General features: G+C 47.8%; 2 protein-coding genes across 2 annotated transcripts; both read right to left on the reverse strand.

The window, feature by feature from the left end:
• Positions 1-813: 813 nt before the first annotated feature.
• Positions 814-5,336, reverse strand: LOC135910318 (uncharacterized). Its single transcript, XM_070524236.1, has 3 exons — positions 5,180-5,336; positions 1,854-2,719; positions 814-1,085 (listed from the first exon to the last, which is right to left on the reverse strand). Coding segments are annotated over exons 1-3 (879 nt in total). The 5' UTR covers positions 5,192-5,336; the 3' UTR covers positions 814-1,084.
• An 11,686-nt stretch (positions 5,337-17,022) lies between these two features.
• Positions 17,023-24,591, reverse strand: LOC135910353 (cuticle protein 63-like). Its single transcript, XM_065442412.1, has 3 exons — positions 24,450-24,591; positions 19,481-20,292; positions 17,023-17,304 (listed from the first exon to the last, which is right to left on the reverse strand). Coding segments are annotated over exons 1-3 (825 nt in total). The 5' UTR covers positions 24,462-24,591; the 3' UTR covers positions 17,023-17,303.
• Between the last annotated feature and the right edge of the window lie 658 nt (positions 24,592-25,249).

Genomic DNA, 25,249 nt, shown 5'->3' on the forward strand with positions numbered 1-25,249 from the left:
AAAAGAGAAATAGGCCCAAGTAATCCTTAATGTGAATATCATTCCTAGCAAAGTCAAACCAGCTTTCTAAAACGCGGGCAGGTCCCATGGGTAGGGCCATCTAAAATATCAGGCAGATCCCAACGGTAGTTCAGTCTCAAAAATGAGGGTCCTTCCCGTGGGCATGTTCCACTGGGCATGGGTCACTCTTAAATGATCATCTTTGGTGTCAACCCGGGTTTGTGGCGTTGCGTACGGGAAAAGTGTCCTTGCGTATTTTCCGCTATTCAACCTCTGTAAGGCCAACTTGGGTGTGTGTACCTCTGCATCCACTGGTCATGTGCTACTTGGTAAGCACAGCTAGGTATGTGCCATTCTTCAGCCTCTTTGACACCATCTGGAGTCACTATGTATGTTATCACTAGGTGTGCGCAAGCTTCACGGCGGCGACACCAGAAGGCGCTGATTGTCCCGAAGGAAATGCAGTGAGGAGCCAGGCAGGGCCTCATGAACGGCTCGCTTTGGGCTATTCGCATGCTTGGATAATCGTCGTAGATGAGTTCTGCCAGAATGTTTGTATTGTGCGGAAGCGTTTCTGAGCGCATGCACTTTTTAAATGTTTTCTAAGCACCCCGTTGTCCAGACACGCAGGCTTCGGGGGCAGATAGCCGCGTTAGGAGCGTATGTTTCATTTATGTAACTCGTGAGGGGCTTCAAATAGGCTGTAGCTGAGATCCCAGTTTGAGGAAATTAGACCGTCATTTTTCGGCAGTGGCAGATGCTCAAAACTTTTCGGAGCTTTCTGACCGAAAGTATTGAATGAAAGGAGTCAAGTTTGATGATAAAGATCTTATTTTTTTGTTTAATTTACATGGTAAGCGCCACAAATCCCAGCGGTGCAACTTCGCTCGCGCTGCAGAGCGCAATCTTGAATTTTGTGGTGGCGGTTCCACTTTCCGATGCTTGCTCCTCGACTTTGGTTCCGCTTCAATTGGCGAGTAATTGCGAAAAAAAATCTAACTTAATGATGGATCTGTACTCATGCACGGCGTTGATTTCCAGACAATGTGGCGCACATTCCACAAAGATCCCGGTTCAGTTGTGCTCTGCAAGGAAACAAACGCACCGTTTAATTGCATAATCAACACATTAGCGCCGCAGGCATGCTAAAGAGACAAATGAAAACGTCGTCTGCACTTGAGTACTAATCAGCGTATATTATTGTCCTGTTGCTGACGTAGATTTTGGAGGCTTGCTGATAACTTACTCTCTAGCATTTTTTACAGAACCTTTTAACGCACAGTTCATGTTGTAAGCTCGTTATAAAATAAAGAACGAATGTCAGTTTCACGAAGTTGTAGAAGGAGTAAATATACCTACTATTCGCGAACCCATTGCATAAACTTGCTTTAAAAGAAGGCAAATCTACAATGTTGAAAAGGGCGACGTCCATGTTCGTCCCCAATCTGCTCTGTAGTGAAGTCTATTAAGTTCGCAATGAAGAAGACTGGGGCTAATTGAGTACAAATCAAGAGTATAATAACCCTCCATGGTGCAAGTTCATCGCCCGCCGCGCAGAGAAGTTCTGCTTGCAAATTCCCATAGTTAATTGGTAATGAAGAAAGGGCTAATTCTTTCAGTAATAGACTGATAATTCACCAAAACATGAAAACATCTACAGTACATGGTTACTTTTGGAGAACCAACCACAGAGATGTATCGCCACCATCTAATGATCATCAAAGTTACAGAAAAATAAAACTCCAGAATTGCGCATCGGGTCCGTAATTTTTGACGGCTCTTTTGCTCTCTAGTCGCCGCGAGACTTCATAAACCGTGATATCACTGCTTCTCATCGGCTGCACACTGCTTACCACCACTTTGATGCGTAGCTATAGCTGACGCCATGCTTTCCGAGGCCGCCACTGTATCCGCCGCCGTAGCCGCCGCCGTAACCGCCACCGTAGCCGCCGCCGTAGCCGCCGCCATAGCCGCTGCCATAGCCGCCACCGAGACCACCGAAAAGACTGACACCCACAAGGCCACCGTGTCCGCCACCCAGACCACTGCCAAAGCCTGCACCATGACCTGCACCGAAACCAGCACCAAGACCTCCGCCGAGGTTGCCACCAAGACCACCACCAACAACCACGGTCGGAACAGCAACGTTGATAGGACGGGCAACGGCCACTGTAACAGTGGGACGAGCAACTGCGACGGTTGGTACTGCAGCAACGCTAAAACCAGCTCCAGATCCGAGACCGGCTCCCCCAAGTCCGTATCCGGCTCCTCCGGATCCGAGACCGGCACCTCCGTAGCCGAGGCTGCCAGAGCCGTAACCGAGACCAGCGCCCCCGAATCCACCAGCTCCTCCTCCACCGTGCAAGGTGGTCACGGTAGTTGTGCTGGTGCCGTAGGATGTGGTGGAGCGACCAGGTGCGGCGACAGCGGGCCTGGCCGCAACAACGGGAGTAGCGACAGCAACAGGAACAGCCGCCACAGTGACACCAGCGCCACCGGCGCCACCACCGAGACCACCGCCATAGCCGGCACCAAACCCGCCGCCGCTACCACCTGCGCCGAAGCCACCGCCATGGCCACCGCTGAGGCCAGCGCCAACGCCAGCTCCAAGGCCGCCACCGTATCCTGCACCCAAGCCACTGCCGTAGCCACCGCCATACCCGCCGCCAATAAAGCCGGCAGAGGCGAGGGAGGTGAGTCCTAGTAGAACGGTTGTGAGCTGTAGGGAAGCAAAAAGAGGCACCTTTCAGGTTGTAGCCTTAATACAGCAGTTAAATTTACATCCTCCCACTCAGTATTTACTCTCTTTCACTTTTCGTCAATTTATTCCCCTTTTCCTTAAACCCCGTGTAGGGGAGCATACCATATGCTCATCTGGTTGACCTCCCTGCCTTTCCTCTTCTTGCTCTCTCTCTCTCTCCCTCAAACACAGATTGCAATCAACGTCGACTAAGGGTCGCCGCCCGGCGTCATCCGTTCGAGAGGTTTCATGTGGCATTACACTCTTAGTGTAGTTTAGTAATTTTGCAATTCAGATAATAATTAGCGCAAGTTGAACGTAGTATATAAGTATAGGGGACATTATATTTTGTTTCAGAAGACGGAAGCAATACAATATATAAGTGAGTTACACAGTCTAAAGCTCAGTATGGGGCTTCGAAGGACGACATAATGTCGGGATCAGGGTTAATCATTTTACGTACTCTGAATTATTAGTACGCAAGCGTTTTTACATTCCAGTTTCGTTGTAACGCGGCCGCCGCCTTGAACTTGCGAATGTCGGGCTGAATTCACAGACGTTTTCGCTCGTGAGGACCATTTCGGTAATAATATGTTCAACCTCACGATTGGCCGGGATCTACTCCTCTGAACAGTTCTAGCGTAAGGACTCAGAGAGCATGTGCACTCGTTCTCAGCAGCAAATTAGCATAGCACTGAGCCGGCCCGGTTTAGGATGAGCTAAAATTATCTATTCATACGTGGGTGTACGAAAGATGCCAGGTTGAGCTGCCGTTTCTAATAACTTGAACCTCGTTATAACGAAGTCGCATATAACCGTAAAAATTGCTCTGTTATATTGAAAATTCGTTATAATCACATATGTTACAATGTAATAGTCGGGCTACCATTTTATTTACTTCCTTATATCGGATATATATTATAAACATATTTACGTTATACTGTAAAAGCGGCTACACATTTTTATTCGTTCTGTGTGGTAATTTGTTATATATGTATTCGTTATATCGAGGTTTAATGTGCAATTTGTGCATTCCACGTCAATTGTGAGGAAACTTCTCCCTTGCAAGACGTTTACTAACCCTTCCTCTCACTGCTCTGTTCTTGAAGCGATTTTAATCTCTTAATTAATGTACCCCCTCGTGGTCCCATGCGTTGCCTATTTGCATATCCTTTCATTCTGCCAGTACTGGCAGAGGGGGTATCATAGAGCCAAAGTGGACGCCAGTATTCCAGTTCATAATAATATAAAGAAACTGAGTTGGGCAGACGACGTAACGCGTAGGGCGGATGATCGACGATATGCTGGAGTAACGGAACTTGTGAAATAGAGTGGGAAACATAGTTTCAAATGACAGAGGAATATGTGACAGAGTTAAATTATGAAATCTGTTGACATATATATATATATATATATATATATATATATATATATATATATATATATATATATATATATATATATAAATGATTTATTTATTTCGAGAAATGACATACAAATATGAGCCTGCCCAAGCCAACAATGGGCTTGTGGGGCAGCGCTCGGCAGAATGGAGCAAGCCAGGGAGCGGCACAGTAAATCAGTTATGTACAAAACTCAAAAATAAAACTAAAGAAAGAAAGAAAGAAAGAAAGGAAGAAAAGATATGATAGAGTCTGCTATCTGACGCAAGGCATGGTCAGTTTGAGATCATCGCGAGAAGCCTTCGTCCTGTAGCTGATGTAAGTTATCTTGATGCTGATTATTTATACTCGAACTCGCAGCATACCATCCGGATCTTGCTGACAGTCACAAAGCTGCCTTGTACCCAAGCGCCCTGTGCATGGAGGTCTCCAGGGCGCAAAATACAGCCGCTCTCCACCCAGTTTGTAACAGGGCATAAACCTTTTCAACGGTTATAACAGCCCGACGTAGATAGCCTGTCCAGTTAGTGTGACTGCTGCAAAAGCTGACGCCACAAAAATTGGTTAAGCGACATGCCACTCAAAATGATGGCCAAGAACGGCGTTTGAATAGCACGTGTCTCACGCCAAATCGGGACACGCCGGACGATTCCAATGACAGAAAGTGTAATCAGGAGCGACGCAGAGTGCTTGGATGCACGAGGCAAGCTAATGAATGCAGGCATAACATTACTGAACTCGAAGTAGGATAAGAATAACTAAGCAGATTTGGGTGACTTCTTCATCCACTGGGAGAAAAAGGTAACGTATAAAAGGAACGTGCTAATTATGCGACATTTTTGAAGCAATAATGACTACGTGTTGTTCATACGAAATTGCCAAAGATTCCGTATATGCTTCTTATTCCTTTTCGATAAGAATAGGGCGAAATGTGCAGTGAACCATCTAGCAAAATATCTAAAGTTTTAGTAGAGCTCTTCTTATTATCTTTCAGATGACGATCATAGTAAGTCCACATGGTTATTGTTATACTTACAGCGGCGTTCATAGTGACAGCGTCGTTACTCAGTTGTGACTGGTACGAGTATCCAAGAGACCAGGTCGATGAGAGGACAGGTCTTGCGATGGGCGTCGCGCAGCTTATATACTCGCGCCGGATGCAAGCGAGCCAGTGACAGCCCCTTCAAATGCAAATGTCGAAAAGGGGGCAAGATGACGCTGCCATTGGCAGCGATGAACGCTGTTTTGAAAGCGACGCTCCACAGCGGAGGAGGACGCAAGTTTGTACGGTGCGAGGAGAGAGGGCCGTGCCTTCCACGGCCACGGCTAACAAGCACGCTACGCGGGAATCCCCTCGCTAAAGGGTTTAGCTTATAGCGTGTGTCTCCTCCTCCTCCTCCTCCTCCTCCTCATCGGTAGAACGGACCTGAGCGTCCACGACATCGTCCGGCACGGTGGACGAAAGAGCGAGAAGCTGGACACCAAGGTTACAACATCCTCTTCTTCGCGTCGTGCCTAACCAAATGTAACACGTCACCGAGGAGGGGAGTGCGTGGAGTGGAGGGGAGGTACGGCAGAGTAGGCGCCCCGCCTTCCACTCTCTCGCTGCCTTATCGCTCTCGACGGGATCGTCCGAGAAGGCCAGGTGAGGATCGTTCGTCCGTTCGTCCCGAATCTCGAGCTGCAGCCGTCAAAAGCAAAGAGACCGAGATCTCTGCCAAATCATGGGATTGCACGGGCTGCGAGTGATGGACGAGGGCCGCCGGGCTTGAGCTTACAGGAACGTTGGTTTGCCGGTGGTTGTAGCTACGATGGCCTCGTCCTGGTCCTGACAACGCTGGTCTTGGATCTTGAGGGTTTGGTCGTGTTCGCTGGGGAAGTGCATCGGAGCACTCACTGCATGCATAATCAATTCTTCGATCGCAATTAGTGATACTCAAGGGAGGGGGAGGGGCTGTGCTGAGGCACGTTGGTGGGACGAAGCGAATGCGAGCACCTTCGACTGTCTTTGCCGGTTTGCCTATACGGCCAGCTCTACGGAGACACAAGCGTCGCCAACCACCGTCTCCTCAGTGAAGGTTGTTTCCCTTCACTCGATCGCGATCATGCATCGTGGGCTACGTGAAGTGTCTTGGAGAAGCACGGCGCATATTCGTTTTCGATCTTTCGAACATGTTGTTTCATGTGAAAGGCGTTATTAGTTAAACGTGCATGGAGTTTGAAGCAGCTCAAGAGAGAGAGAGAGGAAGGCAAAGGAAAGACAGGGAGGTTAACCAGAGATTATCTCCGGTTGGCTACCCTATACTGGGAGAGAGGCAAGGGGAGGCGATAGGTCCCCCTCACGGGGCTATAGAAACTTCCTGCGACAGAGCGCAGCGGATCCCCTTTTTTTTCATTAGTCTAGCTTAACTCCTCCTCCCCGTACTCTACGTATAATCTCTCTTCGTTATCACCAGAATCATCATATTTCTTTTTTCATTCTCTATAAAAACATGCAGAATTTCGCGCGAATGTCACGGCCATTCGCTTGAAACCTTAAAAGAAGGGCAACCCTGTCAGTCTTCCGTACTCATCTCCGCGAAATAAAAATAAAAACTTGCCAAATACTGAAAGAAACTTTTTCTTCTGCTCCGCAGTTTCGTTTGCAGTGCCAGAAAGAGAGATAGAAGGAAAAAGAATTTTTACAACACTAAGTGAATTGGGTCGAAACGAAACGGCAGTTTTATCCCAATGCCAAAATAAAAGTCTCGAATCGGAGCCGAAAACCACGAGGGCTATTTTTTCTGCGACTGTGTTAAGGTAATTCACGTTTTAAGCATTGAAATGCACGTGTCATGTTAAGCAGCTTGGTTACATCTACGGAAAAGCTTAAATAAAAGGAAATGAGAAGGCGTTTGAACTAATTCGAAGTGGTTGTCTATATTCTTGTGCTGTAGTTAAAACGTGCCAACGTTACTTGGCATCTTGGATGTAATTTACTTGAGATATCAAGTGTCACTTCACCACTTCACATGTTTCTTCGATGACGTCAAAGCAACAAGAGGAATTTCTCAGGCAACTCTTTAACAGCCTAGCCCTCACCTTTACCTGGTTTCTCAAACCCGGATTACGTACCCTGCCTGCTGCTTCTTCCTCAAGACTAATCTATACTTATACCGTTTCAATTGGTATACTTATTGATTAAACCACGGTTGGATAATCAGTGGTCCTCTCGTGAAATCCCAGAGCAGCCAGTAACAATGAATCTTCATTATCATTACCTTTATTATTGTTAGAAACCACGCCTAGAAGTGAGCGCTAGACTAACTGATCTGTTTGTTCGGACTTTAATTTTCCCACAAATGCGAGTGTAATCAGCACAAATTAGGTTCATACTAGTACGTGGAAGCACAGTAGCGAAACTATTAACAGTGTGTATTTACTAGGGTAGTAAGCGCTGGATAACATGGAGGTCAGCCAACATCAAGATAGGTACGTTGTCATCATCATCAGATCCCTCAGGGACCGCTTATGGGTTTGTCCCACTGAATCCAAGGGTTGACGTCATCTTCTTCAAGTAGCACGTAGCAACACGAGCGATACCATTCTGTAACTGCTGTTTAAGAAATTCAACCGATTGTACTCCTGTAAACGGCCCATCCCAGAAATTTCGTACACTCTTACACAAAGGTACACCCCTTGGGGTGTATATCTGCCACACAACTACTTGAGAGCGAGAGAGAGAGAAAGAGAGAAAACTTTGTTTGGTCCATTAAGGGTTTAGCGTTTTAAAAAGGCCTCGCCCGCTACTTTCCGGTCGGGAATGCTATGTCATGCTGATAACGCGCACTCCGTTCGTCACTGGGAAGTACCGGGCTCGCAGCGTTAAAGAAAGGAACTGCGGACAAGACAGATGACGTTTATCGCTGTATGGCAAGATGCAACCCAAAGGTTGTAATTTTTGTTTTACAGTGTAAGTACTGTGAGAATGCCTCCAAATACGACGGCCATAAGAACTGTGCCTCTAGATAAGTTCTGGAGTTTTACACGCCAAAACAACGATCTGACAATGAGGGACGCCGTAATTCTAAGATTAAGTTTTTGCCGCCCGATGTTCTTTACCCTGCACCCAATGGATCACACACGAGCGTTTTTGCATTCCGCACAGACAAGGACTGAACCCGCAATCTCGAGGCTAGAAGCACAACGTCATAATAGCCACTGGGTTGCCGTGATGCGTATCTGTGCCTCTGAGCTGAGGTACTCTGATGTTACCAGTTTCTCTCTCGGGGGTTCAGATTCAATCCGTCTAGGCGTCCTACACACAGGTGGCACTGTGTTGTGGTGCTGAAAATCCGCGGCCCCAGCCAACAGCAAGTTTTCAAGGGGCACGCGCTCATGAAATCCACACATCCATCCAATGCAACCTCTATGGAACACGTGACCTCCTGTTCCCTTGCGCTTCGCTCCGCGTGGAGTTTTGAGAGAAAAAGAAAATATGCTTGCTGCAAAAGTTTATACAAACTTGATCTGGTGTTGCCTGCTTTTTTTACTGAATTCTCAGCGTCCTGCTTCTGCGTTACCGTGCATAACAAACGAATTTGTTTGCCATCAATTAAGCGGCAAATAAGTAATGCTGGCTGGCGCGCCCTTTTTGTCTTATTTAGCTCTCACGCCCCTTAAGACTTGATTTTAAACAAAGCAAGAAGAAACTAATAAAGATGCATATAGTCCTTATCTTACAAGCAAAGTGGCTCAAAGCAGGTCAAGGCAATCGTAACTGCGTTTCGAATGAACAGGCTAGCGGCTACCGACTTCCGGTAGATCATTCTACTCGTGGGCGGCATGTGGGCGGTGTCAGCCAGAGGCATTCCTCAGCGGGAGCCGTTTAAAGGAGCGCAGCTAAATATGCCTGACTCGGGAATGACTTTTCAATTCATTCTTTTTTTTGGTTTGTTCGTTTCCCTCTTGTTTCTTTCTTCTGTATTGCATGCGAAACACTGCAGTCGCGCAGTCCAAGGACCTTCGCATGAGATCACGAAATACAAACATCGTATATTTGGCTGCGCCAAACGGGTGAGTCAGTAAATGCGATGGCCCTGAGTGTTCTAAGAGTTGTGTCACCTTTGTAGAACCGAGTCTCCGACGCAAGCGTTCGTTCATTCTGCAGAAGCGGGGCTTGCGTTTTGCGCAACCGCGTGTGAAATACTGCATGCGTGTTATGCTATGTTCAGACTACGTTCGTAAGGCGCCGATTTTTCGTAACATACGTAAGCGGAAGCGCAACAAGCGTATGCGTCTAGTTCAGACTGCGAACGTAAAGGTACCAACGTGCGCAATTCTCGCAAAAATCGTGGGTGAGAGTGTTAAAGGGTCGGCAACATTTACGACTGTTATGTTACGACCGTTGCGACACAGCCAATGACCGATAAGCTTTCGGCTTTCAACAACCGGTGACGACACTTCCGTCCTCCCGTCTGCAGAACGCTCCGGGCGCGGGAAGTGCCATTCCGCCATTCCGTGCGCACGATTGGCTGTGTTCGTGAAAATTTTTGCAGTGCGCCTTGCGAGACTGTTTTCAGTTCATCTGGTTTATCCGCCGAGGAATTCGATGGCCGCAGATGCGTGCTCCGAACTTCGATGAGTGGTCTCATTAGGTTTTCAAGGAAGCGGAACTGCTGGGGCGACATTCGCATGATGTTATGAAACATCGCAGCGTCACCAACTCGGAGCTTGGCGAAAAGGTTGTGAAAATCACCGTCCACGGCCCTGTCGAGAAATACTTGCCGCACCCAAACCCTTCTGCGTCGCCTTCGTCGTCTTTGGGTGATTGAATACAGGACTATAAGTTTGTTTTGAGCGTGAATTTCTTCGATCTCGCCCAGCGCTCGCATGTTGGCAGGAGCCATATTGGACCGCTGGTGACGTCAATTCTGCAGCTCCAAATTTGATTGGCCTGTTGTAAAAGCCGTAATTTAAGCAGCAGTAAATGTGAACAAAGGTGCCGGCTTAACTGCCGTAACGTTTTTTACAGCCGTTACGTTCGATACGCCAAAAGAGCTGTTACGCGCGTTACGACCGTAGTGTGAACATAGCATTAGCTGCACGCATGCAACGCGAATAAAAATTAAACTACAATTTCAACCGCACTTGTGTACACCGTGTTTGTCTCGCCGACTCCGTGCTTGGCAGCGAATTCTATGAGGCTCGTGTCAGCCAAACGGTGACAATAAAACGGTTGCGTGCTCCAAAGAATAAAAAAAAAGTTGTGACCTACTAATCCTACCGTGGTACTTTCATCCAGTCGGCATCGCTGGAAGGGCGGCCAGAGGTGCGCTGAAAACCATACACTCTTAAAAGCGTTCTTGTCCATAACTCACGTCCTTACAGCCTTAAAGGCGTATGGGTATGAGTTATAGACCAATTTACACCCTTAAGAACCCCGAAGTGCGTAAACTGACAATGAGAACGGGTGTGGACGAGGAAGCAGCCTGTTTTAGTTGTGTTTTTGTGGTTCGTCTACACCACCTGTAGCCCTCGCCGGTATGGACCGAATTGGTCATAGGGCTGTGCCTATCTATCAAGATGCACGCGGCAAATGTAACTCATTTCAAGTAAAGTATGAAGTGCTAGGCAATGTTACCGAGAGTTATATATAATCCATTTTTAAATGAAAACTGAAACGAAAGATGTCGGAGACTTGCAGATCTGGTGTCTGAGTTTATTTTCTTCCTCATGAGCAAAGTTCAAGCATGGACGAAGCGAGTAGACACTGACACGAGCGCTTGTGTGGCTTAGTCCGCTTTCTTAGTACGTGTCCTCTGTTGAGCTTGAGTGGTCTTCAATCACTGAAGCCGAACTCTAGGTTCTTCTCACGGGCTTCCTTTTCTTGGTCCAGATGCATTGATTAAAGGGTACTCTTGCTATCTATGGTTGCAGCTGCCCCTTTGATGTTGTCGGAGGTGACGTGGTAGTGGCTCTTGTGGTCTTCATCGTAGTTGCCGTTGTTTATAATCACATTGACCATGACGATAACGTTGTCATCGTTGTTGATGTCGCTGTTCCTGTCGTTGTTGCTGCTGTTTTCGTCGATGCTGTTGGTAAACTGCAAAAAGAAGCCAAATTCATTATGGTGAAAGAACAAGCATCATATTGTGTTATCAGAAAACAGGAAACGTAAGTGCATATGCAAGGACTAGCGATTATAAGTGAAGGAAGAAAATGCGTAAAAGATTAGACAGAATTACGGGAAATATGAGCTTACGCAGAATAACAGAATATTACGAGCTGCACCGTCAGTGTGCGCCATCCTCTCTCTCTCTCTCTCTTTCTGGGGCTTTTTTTATCGCTGCAATCTGCTGCTGCGCAGCTTACTTTTCCCCAAAGCATGATGAAAACAAAGTCGGTTATTTTATTTATTTCTTTTGGAGCGAACTCCTTGGTTTAAACAACTTTAAAAATATGGGGACGTTGCCGGCACTTTCGTAACATGACGTGCAAAAGCCTGCATAGCATTCATGTTGCAAGTTGCCTTGGTAGCACGGAGAAAATCGATTCCCTACACAACGTAACCACGCCTTTAAAAATCCCTGCGAAGCCACATACGACGTGGATATGCGCGTTACTTGGTTCGAGCAAACCCTATTGCGAATTCCGGAATGTGAGAGGCATAATGCTGAAACAGCGCGAAACACTGGATTGCTGTTTCGTGAATCATCCACTTACGCGAGTTGACCATATGCGTCTCGTGCAGAACCACTGAACTGAACCCCATGTATAAACACTTCACGAAGAGTTTCATTGTGGCACCGCTGCAGAAATGCTGGTTCTTAGTGGACGTAACGGCAACTGTGAGAAGAAACACGTAGTTTGCTTACCGTGGCAAGCAGGCCGGGCCCTCGAGGTGAAGAGGCAGAAAAAAAAATGAAGACGAAGTGATAGGAACGCTCAACGATGGTTGAACAAGGGAAGCTTCTGGCTCAAGCCAGCGTTTTGACGAGGCGACCCATCTGTGCGGCTGTGTTGCAACTCTGGCCACCATCGGAGACAGTCTGCGTAAGGCAGCTTAGGAGCCAGCTTCGAGCCCAGGTAACGGAACGCGTCTAGAACTGTTTGAAAGACACAGATAAGGCGCCTTTTAGAACGTGTGCGCCACCTAGCGGTGTCAAGAAAAACCTAAGCAAAGTCCACGTGATATCTGTATTCTAACTCTGCGCGTAGGAACCTATGAAAACCCCAACGTAGCGAATGGGAACCTATGAAAACCCATTAAACACATATGAAATCACGAATACGTTGTTTTCGGCGCAGGCGATCACTCCTCCGAGTGTCCGAACTTCCTGCTCACCCGCCGTCTTGATTTTGGCAGCAACGTAGCCTACATCGTTTCTGATTTCGTCGCTGTCTTTGCGAAGCTGCCTTCTTTGACGGCTTCGTCGGAATCGCGACGAGCTTTTAGGTCACCGCCGTCCGCTCAGCTGTCTACTTTGCTGCCTGCGGCGAGCATAAAACCGCAGCCTCTGTCAGTACCAACATTTCGACACGGGCACTTGTCACTGTCAACACCGACCCGTGCAGCGTACCATGTTTTGTCACTGCTGATCTCTCCGAGTCTACATGTCCCTGAGAACCACTTGTCTAGTTTACACCGAGAGTGGGGTTGAGGGGACGCATCGGCACACATCACCTAATAATCATCATCAACATCATCATCGTCATCATCAGCCTGGCCACGCCCACTGCAGGGCAAAGGCCTCTCCCATACTTCTCCAACTACCCCGGTCATCTGTTAATTGTGGCCATGTTGTTCTTGCGAACTTCTTAATCACCTCCGCCCACCTAACTTCCTGCCGTGCCCTGCTACGACATCAACTAGTAAAACCATTGAAAAAATAATTCCTAATGGCCTTCTCCACGCCATTCCCTTCCAGGCTGACTTGCTACGCCATCGCCTAGTAATACCATTGAAAAAATCATTTCTGATGGCCTTCTCCACGCCATTCTCTTCCAGGCTGACTTGCTACGCCATCACCTAGTAATACCATTGAAAAAATAATTCCTAATGGCCTTCTCCACGCCATTCCCTTCCAGGCTGACTTCGTTCCAAGTTACACAGGAAGTGAGTTGGACAAGTGCCATCGTGCGGCCAGGCAAGCCTGGGCGTTTGAGACCGTATTGGGGTGATATCTATTTTTTGCGCCCGAATTTCGATTGCGCGTGGTGCGAGTTCTAGCATTTCCTTCTCTATAAATTAGTTTTCTTTTTGTTTGCCTGTAACAGGCAAATGTTGGTGACATCATGTAGTGGTAAAGTGGTCGCCATTCTTGCCTGTGGCACTCGAGTTTAATAAAGGCCGCGTTTGCCACAAGGTTATAATCTGGTTTGGTATCTCTAAATTCTGTAAGTTATGTCATATTATTGTCTGCTTTACGCCCGGCCTAGCTCACATTACCGTAAACTCCCGTGAAGGCCCCCCCGCGAGATGCTAGTGATGTAAACGATTAATTATTTTATGATGGGATTATACCAAAGTTCATGTTCCGCCGTCTTCAGTGAGCCGCTTCCAGGTTATTGTGCAAGCGTTGTCAGAGCGGCCAACCCGATCACTGGGGTGTGCTTCAAATCCATGCATCTTTTCTTTCTTTCTTTCTTTCTTTCTTTCTTTCTTTCTTTCTTTCTTTCTTTCTTTCTTTCTTTCTTTCTTTCTTTCTTTCTTTCTTTCTTTCTTTCTTTCTTTCTTTCTTTTTTGTACATAGCGCAAATTTAATTGGGGTGTTTGGCCCGTTCGGGCAGCACTGGCTACTTTTCGCCACTGGGAAAGAAATAAAGCTCACAAGCAAAAAAATATAACAAAATATAAGGACACGAGTACACGCGAAGTTCCATAAACAAGTGAAACTATACTGAAAGGTATCTGACAATGGGCACGTAAGTCCACAGTTGTTCGCGTATGGACAAACCCAACTTCAAATACATAGATGACCCTTCATAAGGAATAACTACGAACAATAACTTGGAGCCTGCATCCAAGTAAAGAGAAACGTTCGCGGGAATATAAAGATTTCAACACTGTGCTAGCAAGCAAAGCCCCAGGCTAGTACCAACGTTTCGACTATAGGGCAGCTGTCGACCTAGAAACGGGATCTGGCGAAAACAAGTCCCTTTGTCAAAACTTGGGCTCTCTCGCCTGAGGCATTATTTTCTTTCGCCCGCTGTGGATCACCTAAGCGTGCATGAAACAATATTCATACATTTGTGAGCGCGTACAAGGATGCTTAATGCGAGTCTAAGGTCTTTGTGTTTTTCGAGACGGTGCCCATGCAAAACGCGACTGGTGTACTCCTACCAGACCGCCCTCTACATAGCGCGCACAGGCGCATTGAGCAATGCTTATGCAGCAGCGGCGCGTGCTCTACAAACGAAGCGTTCGCAATGAGGTCCCATGTTGATGTCTTTAACGTTGCATTCAGTATCGATGCGATTGTTACGCGTCGTGTCTCCGAAGCAACGGACGGGCCCGGTGAACCTCCCCAACCGCAAATGGCCATTTCTTCTTTTGCGTCATTCTCGTAAAGTCGGAGACAACGCCCAAGCCTTCGTTCGTGCCTTTCTTATTTCCGACCGGCTTACCTTCTGCTTCATCTTTAATATCTGCGTTTATTTTCCTCCCTTTTTTTCAGTTTTGCGACTGCAACATCAGAGGGAACGAGATTTCTCCAAGTAGCGCGACTCCACTTCCGGTTCCCGCTCAACAACTTTGACCTGTCTGAAAAGATGAAACGTTCAAAAAAAGAAGAAAAGCATCCTGTTCTAACCTTACATGTCACCGTCTACATACTACAATTCTTCAGCGATAAAACTACGGCATCGTTCTTACTGCGACTGCGAGTAACCCTTTTTGCGCCAAGCTACAACTGCACTCGTCCTTACGGCCTGTGCCAGTATCACCAAAGACAAGCTACAATCATTCAGGCCATTACTTTTACTACTTTCTGTTTTTTTTTGTCGTGTAAGCCGCGCTTGTGCTCTCAGTTCGCGTCGCACATGGCCCTTTCTGCACGTGACCACATTAACCGATGCACTCGATTCCGTTCGTTACGTTAAGATACCTTCATATAGCTACGTTCAAACTTTGGACGTGTGCTGAAGGAAAGTCATAGCAGAAGTCATGTCAACATTTCGGGTTATTACGAGAGACAAGCCGAACGTGTAAAATGTAACCGAACAAGTGACCAGGCGGTCATTCCTGTTTATTTCTGCTCATAAGTACGGTATGGTATGGTATTCCTTATGCGACAAAAGCCTGACACTTCTTCGTCTTCAGAAGCACCTTCCTCGCCTCTTCTTCTTCGGCTACGTTACATGGCATATTTTTCAAACCCAGATATAATGTGCAATAATTTGCCGGTATTATAAATGTTAACATAGCGCAGTTATATTGGGAAAAAAACTTGGGAGTTCAGTGTTCAGAAATCGAAACCTGACCTCTGTGTTCACAAAAACCTGTAGCGCCAAACTGTTCGTAATAGAAGATTACAGGCAATCTTGACGATGGACATATCCTTAGCGAAGGCGGACCACAAATGGAAGGGAGTACTTGTTAAAAAAAAGTCTTTGTGAATGTGGGGCACTGGTTCACTCTTTCCGACCATCTTTCCTGTTACGCCGAATAAGTGCACTCGAATATGGCACTCGTTGACACAATTATCGTGCCATCGTGCCACGCTCCTCACCTTCGCCATAAGCGGACAGAAACTGGGCTCCCATCCCCGCTCATCATCATCATCAGCCTGGTTGCGCCCACTGCAGGGCAAAGGCCTCTCCCATATTTCTCCAACAACCCCGGTCATGTACTAATTGTGGCCATGCCGTCCCTGCAAACTTCTTAATCTCATCCGCCCACCTAACTTTCTGCCGCCCCCTGCTACGCGTCCCTTCCCTTGGAATCCAGTCCGTAACCCTTAATGACCATCGGTTATCTTCCCTCCTCATTACATGTCCTGCCCATGCCCATTTCTTTTTCTTGATTTCAACTAAGATGTCATTAACTCGCGTTTGTTCCCTGACCCAATCTGCTCTTTTCTTATCCCTTAACGTTACACCTATCATTCTTCTTTCCGTAGCTCGCTGCGTCGTCCTCAATTTGAGTAGAACCCTTTTCGTAAGCCTCCAGGTTTCTGCCCCGTAGGTGAGTACTGGTAAGACACAGCTATTATATACTTTTCTCTTGAAGGATAATCCCCGCTACCCATCCCCATTTACCCATCCCCGCTGGGGGGATTCAAACCCATGCTGCCATTCAAACCCATCTGCAGTCGAGAGCTGGACGCGCTGACCACGGTGCAGCCGCTCGACTCTGTCGCTTCGTAATTTGTGTTTCCAGGGTTTTGCGTCCGACACAGATCAAGAATCGGTGGTCATGTGCATCCAAGCAAGACAGATGTTCACAGAAAGATGGTTACATCAATGATTAAAGGGTAGCCGAGAAAGAGATGTCTTAATCTGGAACCAGCGTTTCGACGATTTGAACGTGTCGGACACACTTGCCGAAGCATTGGCTCATCAAGCCTGAGCCCGTGCCCTGTTCGCCCACTGTTATCTATGGTGCACCTAGGCATGCATGGGATAAGCAAGGGGTAAGGATAACCTCGAGTCAATCGCAAAGTGGAAGTTTTTCGGGGTGTGAGATGGTGGTGCTCGCTTCAAGAGCCGGCTACTCTCGCCGTAAATAACTTCAAAGCTGTAGGAATATTCGATGTTTGCTCTCTTGTTTTTGTTGTTGTTGCCTGTGACGAGCTGTTGATTTCTTTGAATAGCAGACGTTTTCTAACGTGATGTCCGTTTCCAGAGAACAACTGGTAGCCAAAGTCTGCATCGGATGTCGCAAAGAAAGTCCACGGATCGTTTTGTAACAAATTCTTTTATTTAGTAACAAACCTCAAAACCAAACTTGTCTGCCAGCGAGTAATAAACTTTTCTCAATTACAGTTCCCAATTTTGAACCAGACCCATGCGTATATTGAAAGCTCATGCGTAAGGAAGTTCAGGCAGTGAGGGTTTATCAAAAATTAAAATAAATATAAATAAAGCTCCTTGTTCAGCCCCAGTGAAACCGCGCCAGTTCACTGCGCTGATTTGGCGATGATGTCTTTGCATCCAAGGGAATTCCGAAGGGTACGTGTTCTGAAAACCAAAGAACAAGTTAAGATGAGTGGTTTTGTAGGACTGCACGCTCCAGATCTATGTAGAGAAGGCACAAAGCATCACGAAAGCGGCATGTAATTTAAATTTATGCTACAGAAGTACAGCCTTTCACTTAGTTATTGGCCACTGCTTAGTCAGAGTAAACGGAACCAAACGCAGAGAAAGATATCACTCCACGAATGTTGTACTCAGGTGTCAGCGCTGTGCAATATTTGCTTTCGGCAAGTCGAATAACGTTAAAAAACACTATTAGTTGAGCCAGAGGGCTCTACTGCATCCTAATTTCGCAATACGTTTAGGACCTCGCCATGAGAAACCAGTTACTTGATGTCACGGAGAAATCTCAGTTCTGTTTTGTTGAGACCTCCCTACCGTGGCCTAATCAATCAGTACGATTACAGCACAAAACTTGGATTCTCGAAGCCCACGAAGGTGGTTTAAATTCTAATCTCAGTTTCACGAGTCCAACACGTTGCATTTCTAAAACCCGCCGTGGTAGCTCAGTGGCTATGGTGTTGGGCTGCTGAGCACGAGGTCGCAGGATCGAATCCCGGCCACGGTGGCCGCATTTCGATGGGGGCGAAATGCGAAAACACCCGTGTGCTTAGATTTAGGTGCACGTTAAAGAACCCCAGGTGGTCAAAATTTCCGGAGTCCTCCACTACGGCATGCCTCATAATCAGAAAGTGGTTTTGGCACGTAAAACCCCAAATATTATTATTATTATTATGCATTTCTAAAGCAGCTTAATAATTTCTTACGGGTCACTGATTTTCTGAAGGATAATTGTGAAAGTTTTCACGAAGGAAGAAAAGCATGACAAGCTTTTCACTCACAAATGGGGTACTTGAAATGGCTTTGAAGCATGAAACGGCTTCAGCTGCCTTTGTCGGCGGCCTTCAAGTGACCTTGAGCTAAAAACCAGAGCTGTTATCTGGGCACTCAAGCGAGAACATGCGGGCATCGTGGCGAGAACAAAACGAGATCATCCGGGCAAACAGTCAAAACTTCAGCCAAAGTGCACTCTGGCACCCAACACTTTGTACAGGACCTAATTACATACGCTAGTTACTGCCCAAATAAGTTTTTAAAAGGAATATTGCTTCCGAGTTCTTCCTAATGTTTGTTTACAACGTCGCTTAAGACGTTTCTAGTACGCTGAGCTTTTATTTGTGATTTCCAATAGCGACCTACGAAAGGCAGATGCAAGGCACCGTGCACGTGATTTTCATGTTTCCGCGAAGAGACAGGGTTGCCTATGCTCTTTTCAACGCCAGCGGTCCGTGAGTTCCGCGGCGCGGGTTCCGCGCCTCCTCGAGAGATGGCGCCACGTTGCGTGACCGGGCCGGCAGCGTCTGGCCCGCCGCGTATGGTTGTGTGGTGTAATGTGGAGGGTGCCCTTGCGAGCATGCACTCTACCCTATATAAGATCGTGGCTAGTATCATCTCCAACCAATCTACTTTGCCGGTAGCTATTTCATGGTTACTTCTACTCACAATCACGGGGGAGCCACCATTCTTTCTCAAACTCCATGCCACAGTGTGCACCTGTTTGGAGGCCACAACTCAGCGCATGAGCAAATGCCATTGCTTCTTTGCTTGAAGTACAAAACGGACGTTAGAAAATTCTCTAGCTTGAGTTCTCCATGCCTGAACGGGCTAGCCATATATTGATAGCTATCGGTTGCTGTTTTTGCCGGCTATTAGCAGAGATTCGAACAATTACGCGAGCGTTGTTGCTGGCATTCACGCATATCTAATCAAGCGTATGCGAAGAACGGTGTGTTCGTGATTGGAAAAAACTAGGCCCCTGAAGCCTTAAGATCCCACCCAAAACTATTGACGCCGTGTCGACAGTGGCAAATGATTTTGCTTGATCCGGTGGTTAAACTTCTGAATCATTGTTAATAATCCAAAAATTAAGATAACAAAGGAAGCAAACGTATCAGCAATGTCTTAAGGTTCAATGCACCAATAATTCTATACAGGGCCCAGTGACGCTTACATGTGGCAGTTTTTGTAGCGCATGCAGCAGCTTCGAATCATTTAACAACGAATGCATATGTGAGATCGCGGGCCTGCTCATTAGCATGCATCGCTGAACAAGTAAGTCCTTACGATTTCATGCCACTCATCACAACATGGGACAACTTACCACCACTTAGCGACATGGCCGTAAGTAACTCCCAGCCTGCCAAGGCCGGCGCCGTGGCCGTAGCCGTATCCACCACCATATCCACCACCATAGCCGCCACCGTAGCCGCCACCGACAGCAAGCCTAGCGAGACCAGCACCATGACCGAGACCGTATCCGGCACCGTAGCCACCGCCGACAGCACCCAGGCCGCCGAAACCACCGTAACCGCCGAGACCACCTCCGACGGCGACCGCCGGAACGGCAGCCACGGTAGCCACAGCGGGGGCAGCAATGGCGACCGGTCGAACGACAGCCACTGGACGAGCTACAGCCACCGGCCGAGCTACGACCGCGGGACGAGCCACGGCCACGGCCGGAGCAGCGGCTACGGCGACGGCGGGACGAGCGACGGCGACGCGGAGGCCAGCACCGTATCCGAGACCACCGCCGAGGCCGCCTCCGTAGGCGAGACCACCTCCGTAGCCAAGGCCGCCACCGTATCCGAGGCCGGCACCCGAGAACAGACCGAGACTAGCGCCTCCGAGACCACCGGCTGCGCCTCCGTGAAGGATCGCCGCGCCTCCTGCGCTGCTGCTGTAGGAAGTGCTGCGAACGGCCGGGGCGGCGGCGACAGCTACAGGAGCAGCAGCAACCGAGTAACCGGCACCACCGACGCCAGCACCTCCGAGACCAGCGCCGTAGCCGGCGCCATATCCACCTCCTAGTCCAGCGCCACTACCTACGGCACCGAGGCCTGCGCCGTAGCCACTGTAGCCGCCGATGAAGCCGGCGGAAGCCGCCGAGAATAGGGCGAATAGAACGGTGGACAGCTGCGAGACAGACAACCAGGCGTTGACCGGAGACCCAAGTTTTAAAAAAATGCAGCATTGTGAAACAGCACATGAGACAATGTCGGTCCACGAGCGTAGGAACACTGGTTTTTAATCTACTGTGGACACGTCTTTGAAGAGGCAGAAAAGTATGGCAAATGCTTGATATACCCGGTGAAAGGTAACAGTATAGGGTTGAGGACTGGGGGAGTTGGTATTGCATTCTAGAACTGGTACAGCGCAACATACAAAGGAAGAAACAAGCCGAACCGGCCAGATAAAGGAACAGAGCGCTGAGTCCACAGGAAGCAAGATTTCTTGATCAATTTAACCTCCTTGCATGACAGAATTGCGCGTTATGTGACTCATGATGTTGTAGCCTTCTATCGGTGTGACGTTGTGTGAATTATTGTGACGACTTGTGCTGATGTTTTCTTGTAGGTATATATTTAGCGCAACTTGCCAATAAACCAGTTGGAAGTCAGTGCTCTGTTCCTTTATCTGGCCGGCTCGGTTGTTTCTTCCTTTGTAGGTTGCGCTGTACCAGTTCTAGAAAGGTAACAGACCATTTTTTACTGGTTACTTCTCTAATTACCTGATCACACAGTTCGCATTCTGCGGGGTTTCTGACGCTTTTGACTAACTTCACATGAGAACAGGACGAAATTTCATTTAAGCCAGCTAAATAATATTTTTTTCTTGCATGTTACTGATACATGTCCTCCATGCGATTCGAGCGTGCGTCTTCCTTGGAGTCCTTTCACCGTCTGGGAACACTTAAATAAATATTGATTTTCTTTCCACTCTCATTCTGTCGTTCCTTTATTCCGCCGCTACTCAACAATAAGGGCCTGTATTATGGGAAGGTGGGGAAATAATACCGACATTGCTCCTCCACTACCACAGCTCGCGCCCTTTACATTGGTAGGGCATCGCTGTTGACAGTATAATGAGCATATTTTCGTGGTGTTCCGCGCAATCGCTACTCAAAAACGCTCTATTTTATACTCTAGCACTCAGTGAGTGCTCTCGGTGCTTGAAGAAATCAAGCGCTATCCGTGAAGCCGCAAAACAACTCATTTAGCCACTCAAGAGGACCGCTCTGCCAAACAAAGCCTGTGGTGGTGGTGGTGTTGGTGGGTTGGAGCAACCGGCGGAGTTTAGCCTGGCGATCAAGGCCGGGGCAATTTCGCCGCCCGAGAATCTCTTACAATATCACTGCGGTGTTTCACCCCACGAACTCCAACCAGACTTTCTTAAGAATGCGATAAGGAGACGTGAATTTTCTTTGAGGGCTATAACTGATCCTTCGAGGAACACAAGTTGTCGCAGGCGCGCATAAAGAATGGCTTTTTTTTGCATATTCTGCAGGAGAGCATCTTGGAATTCCGAGCATGACCACAGAAAGTGTTCAATGTCTCCGGTCTCGTCGCATGCGGTATAGTTCGGAGAGCTCATACACCCCGTCTTAAATAACCATGCTGGAGTACTAGAGGATCCTGTCCTTATTCGATGTAGAAGTGAGGCTTCCTGTCGAATTAAATATTTTGGTCACGCAGGGCATATGTGGTGGAAACCAAAGTGACCCAAAGTGATTTCGAATGTCAGATTTTTTTAACACGATTACTCTTCGGGGCATTGGCTGCCAGAGCCTCCACAGTAACCTGGACAGAATCCCTTAGCCGTCTTGAGTTGAATAAACGTTCTCGTAGGCAAGTTTACGCTAAAGCTAGACACCACATTTTCTTCGTTACCGACATTCATGTCCAAGTGTTTTTGCTAAGAACCGCCTTCTTGCTCCATCGTCTCTCCGGTTCTTGGCACTGGCTACGACCTTTCGGTGTTTCAGGCAGCTTGCTCCCAGTTTCTATCTACTTCAGTCAATCAACTTATTGAATGATAAGATGCCACTATATTATAAAAAAGAACACTCAGAACATGCTCGCGCCTATATTAGGCTAATTCCTAACTTGATCTGGTGCTCTATAACGTAAAACTATTCCAATATGTCTTTACTCCAATCTCCTAACGTCAAATTCGCCTAACTGGTGACGCAGGCATCTCGCGGTGACCCGCAGGGTTGTCTGAACAGCCCAATCAAACGCGCTCCTAGTTTACAAGAGGTGACTCTGCTTTGGAAATGAATAATATTGCTCATGTTGAGCTTTTTTCCGTTTGTAACTGGCTGTCAGGAGGCGAGGAGCACGCTCAACCAGAGAGGGATTCGATGGGGCTGAGCCATCGCACTGAATATAGATAACCGGATGAAGAGGGGGGGTATTGGCATCTGCGATTGGTCCGCTTTCCCTTCTTAGCTTGCGGTGGCTGGTAGAAAATCACGGCGGCGTGCAAGGGAAGTTTAAGAATGCCGCTAAAACGGATCCTCAGCAAAGAAGAGAGGTCGTAAACGTGTCGAAAGGGCTCAAAAACCTTACACTGTCAGGCGTAAAGTTTCATTATACTCAAATAAACCCAAGCTCTCCGGCAGCTGCGAGTAGCCAGTGCCTGAGTGATCGGCGGTAGCCATCTTTTATTCCTTTCGGGACGGGGCAGCCTGCGGCTATTCAGCAAACAAATTCACTTTTGTTCGGCATATTAATGCATATCTTTAATGCCTATACATCACTTTGACACAGTGAGTTTTCGCGGTTTTGTGACGTCGCGCGACAGGCAGGTTAAGTGGGTGCAGCCCGAAAGCTTTTGACCACTAGCCATGGGCTAATGGCGAAAAGGCGTCGATTGAGAAATAACTACCTTTCCTTTGTTCGGTCGAATCATGCATAACCAGTGTGTACATGTCATATCAAATGGGGGGCTATCGTGTTTTTCGTGACGTCGCTTGACAGACAGGTGAAGTGAGGATGGCTTAAAAAAGTTTTTGACCAATCGCGGAGGACTGATTGCATGGACCGATTGCTAATGGATTACATTATAGCCCTCCTGTTTTATTTCAGGTTTCTTTTTCTTTTTTTCTTAATTTTTTTATCCTTCGCTCTCCCACCTATCACATCCCCTTGCCCCTCCCCCAGTACAGGGTAGCCAAACGGAGATAATCTCGGGTTAACCTCCCTGTCTTTCCTTTGCCTTTCTCTCTCTCTAACTTTTCATTGGATGTTAGGTTCTTAAGACCATCAGTCAGAACAGACATTCTCACCGCATATTGAAGGAAATCTCAAGTTATTAGCTGAATGAAGAAGACTGCGCTCGGGTCTGTACATGCGGGGTGTCGAATAAAAAGCCGTTGCTATCCTGCTCAGGTTCAGTACCAATTGATTGATTTACCACAGGTATTATCATCATGACAAGCCTAATTAAGTGCAATTCGAGACAAGGACCTGCACCAGAGACCTCCACTTATCCCTCTTTCTTTCTTTTTTTTTTGCGGTAGCGAAACTTTCTTTCAGCACGAATTTTCCAATCTCGGTACCTCTCCTTGGCCTCTGACGTCCTGGACTCAAATTTATACCCCTTGGCACACATGGTTGAACTCTAACACACCACCAGTTACATTACCTAGCCTAACACTGACGCTGTCTCGTGATCTAAAATATCGATCGACGCTTTTAGGCCGCGATCCATACACTCGTCTGCCTAACCCACCAGGGTTCTCCCATCATTTTTTTTAGGGCGCTCGTTGGTTGGTCTCAAACTTGTCTCAACTTTCCTTGTGAGCATCGAACACGCAAAGATAACAGTGTACTGACCGAATGCAACTAAAACATGCTTTTCTCTTTCCCGACGTCTGTAGATTGACCTTCGTGACTTAGAATTTTGCGCGAAATACATTGTAACCTATTTTTATCCTCCAACCGATCTGCTTCCATGATGGCGGTTTCCATCGCATGACCCAAAGAAATGGGCGTATTTGATTCTTCTAGGAGGCGTGCTACCACTTGCGCGCCTCATTTTAACTATCAGTCCACCGAGCATAGTGATTCGTTTTACAGTACATTTGACGGGGGTTATGCAGTTGAATCGCAAGCACGCGGATTAAGCTCAGTAAGGCTGTGACAGAACAAGGGTGACAGTAGAGCGCTGAGGCAACGCCCTTCTTGTGCAGGTATTTAGTCCAGCTAGGGGGGCGGGGTGGTGGGGGTGTTGACGATTGCCGACAGTGATATCGATGACGATTGCACGCGAGCTCCGGATATACTCACAACGGTGTTCATGGTGTTCGGTGGCGGTTTAGATCCAGTACAGAGCTCGAAGATCACAAGAACCAGAGCGACGTAAGACTGGTTAGCCGATTGCCCGCGACGCTTTTATACTCGAATCCGGACGCATGCTCCGCAGTGACAGATCGCCGATGCACTAAAACATAAAAAGAAGACGCAGCCAATGGTCTTCGCGGACGTCGCTTCGTTAGCCATCCACGCGAGAGGAGGTTTCAGCGAATGGTGTACGGAGAGGTTATGCGTTCCACGGGCCGCATGGTGACCGCACCGAAGAGCAAGCGCCCCCAGGAAATCCCCGCCTGAGGTCCTGCGCAGGGCTACCGAGAATCTCCTCCTCCCCTTCCTCTGCATAGGGCGGGCCGACGCGTCCGCTTCTGTCAAAAAGAAAAACAAAAAAAAACAACGAACGGGGCAGAGAAAGAAACCAGCAATAAAGCTACAGCATCCCCATCGCATCGCGCTTAACCTCACGCATAAATAAGCGCCCGGGTACTACAACATACTCCTCTCGCGCGCTCTCGCTCTCTACGGAATGGTCCGAGAAGGCGGGAGAGGTCCGCCGCGGGACCGTCCGTCCGTTCGTCCGTCCTGAATCTTGCGCCCGCGCAGCCAAGGTTGCGAGACCGAGATCGCTGCCAAACCAGGACGCATGGTCGCTCGTGATGAACGGAGACCGTGGGGTGGGTGCGTAAACGCGGCGGTTCCCGCGGGCCCTTTGCACGCTTGTTGAACGCCTGTTAGTCATGCTGCCCCCCCCCCTCTTCTTATCGTGGCACACCTGG

The sequence above is a fragment of the Dermacentor albipictus genome, chromosome 8 (genome assembly GCF_038994185.2).
Source record: "Dermacentor albipictus isolate Rhodes 1998 colony chromosome 8, USDA_Dalb.pri_finalv2, whole genome shotgun sequence".
Taxonomy (NCBI): Eukaryota; Metazoa; Arthropoda; class Arachnida; order Ixodida; family Ixodidae; genus Dermacentor; species Dermacentor albipictus.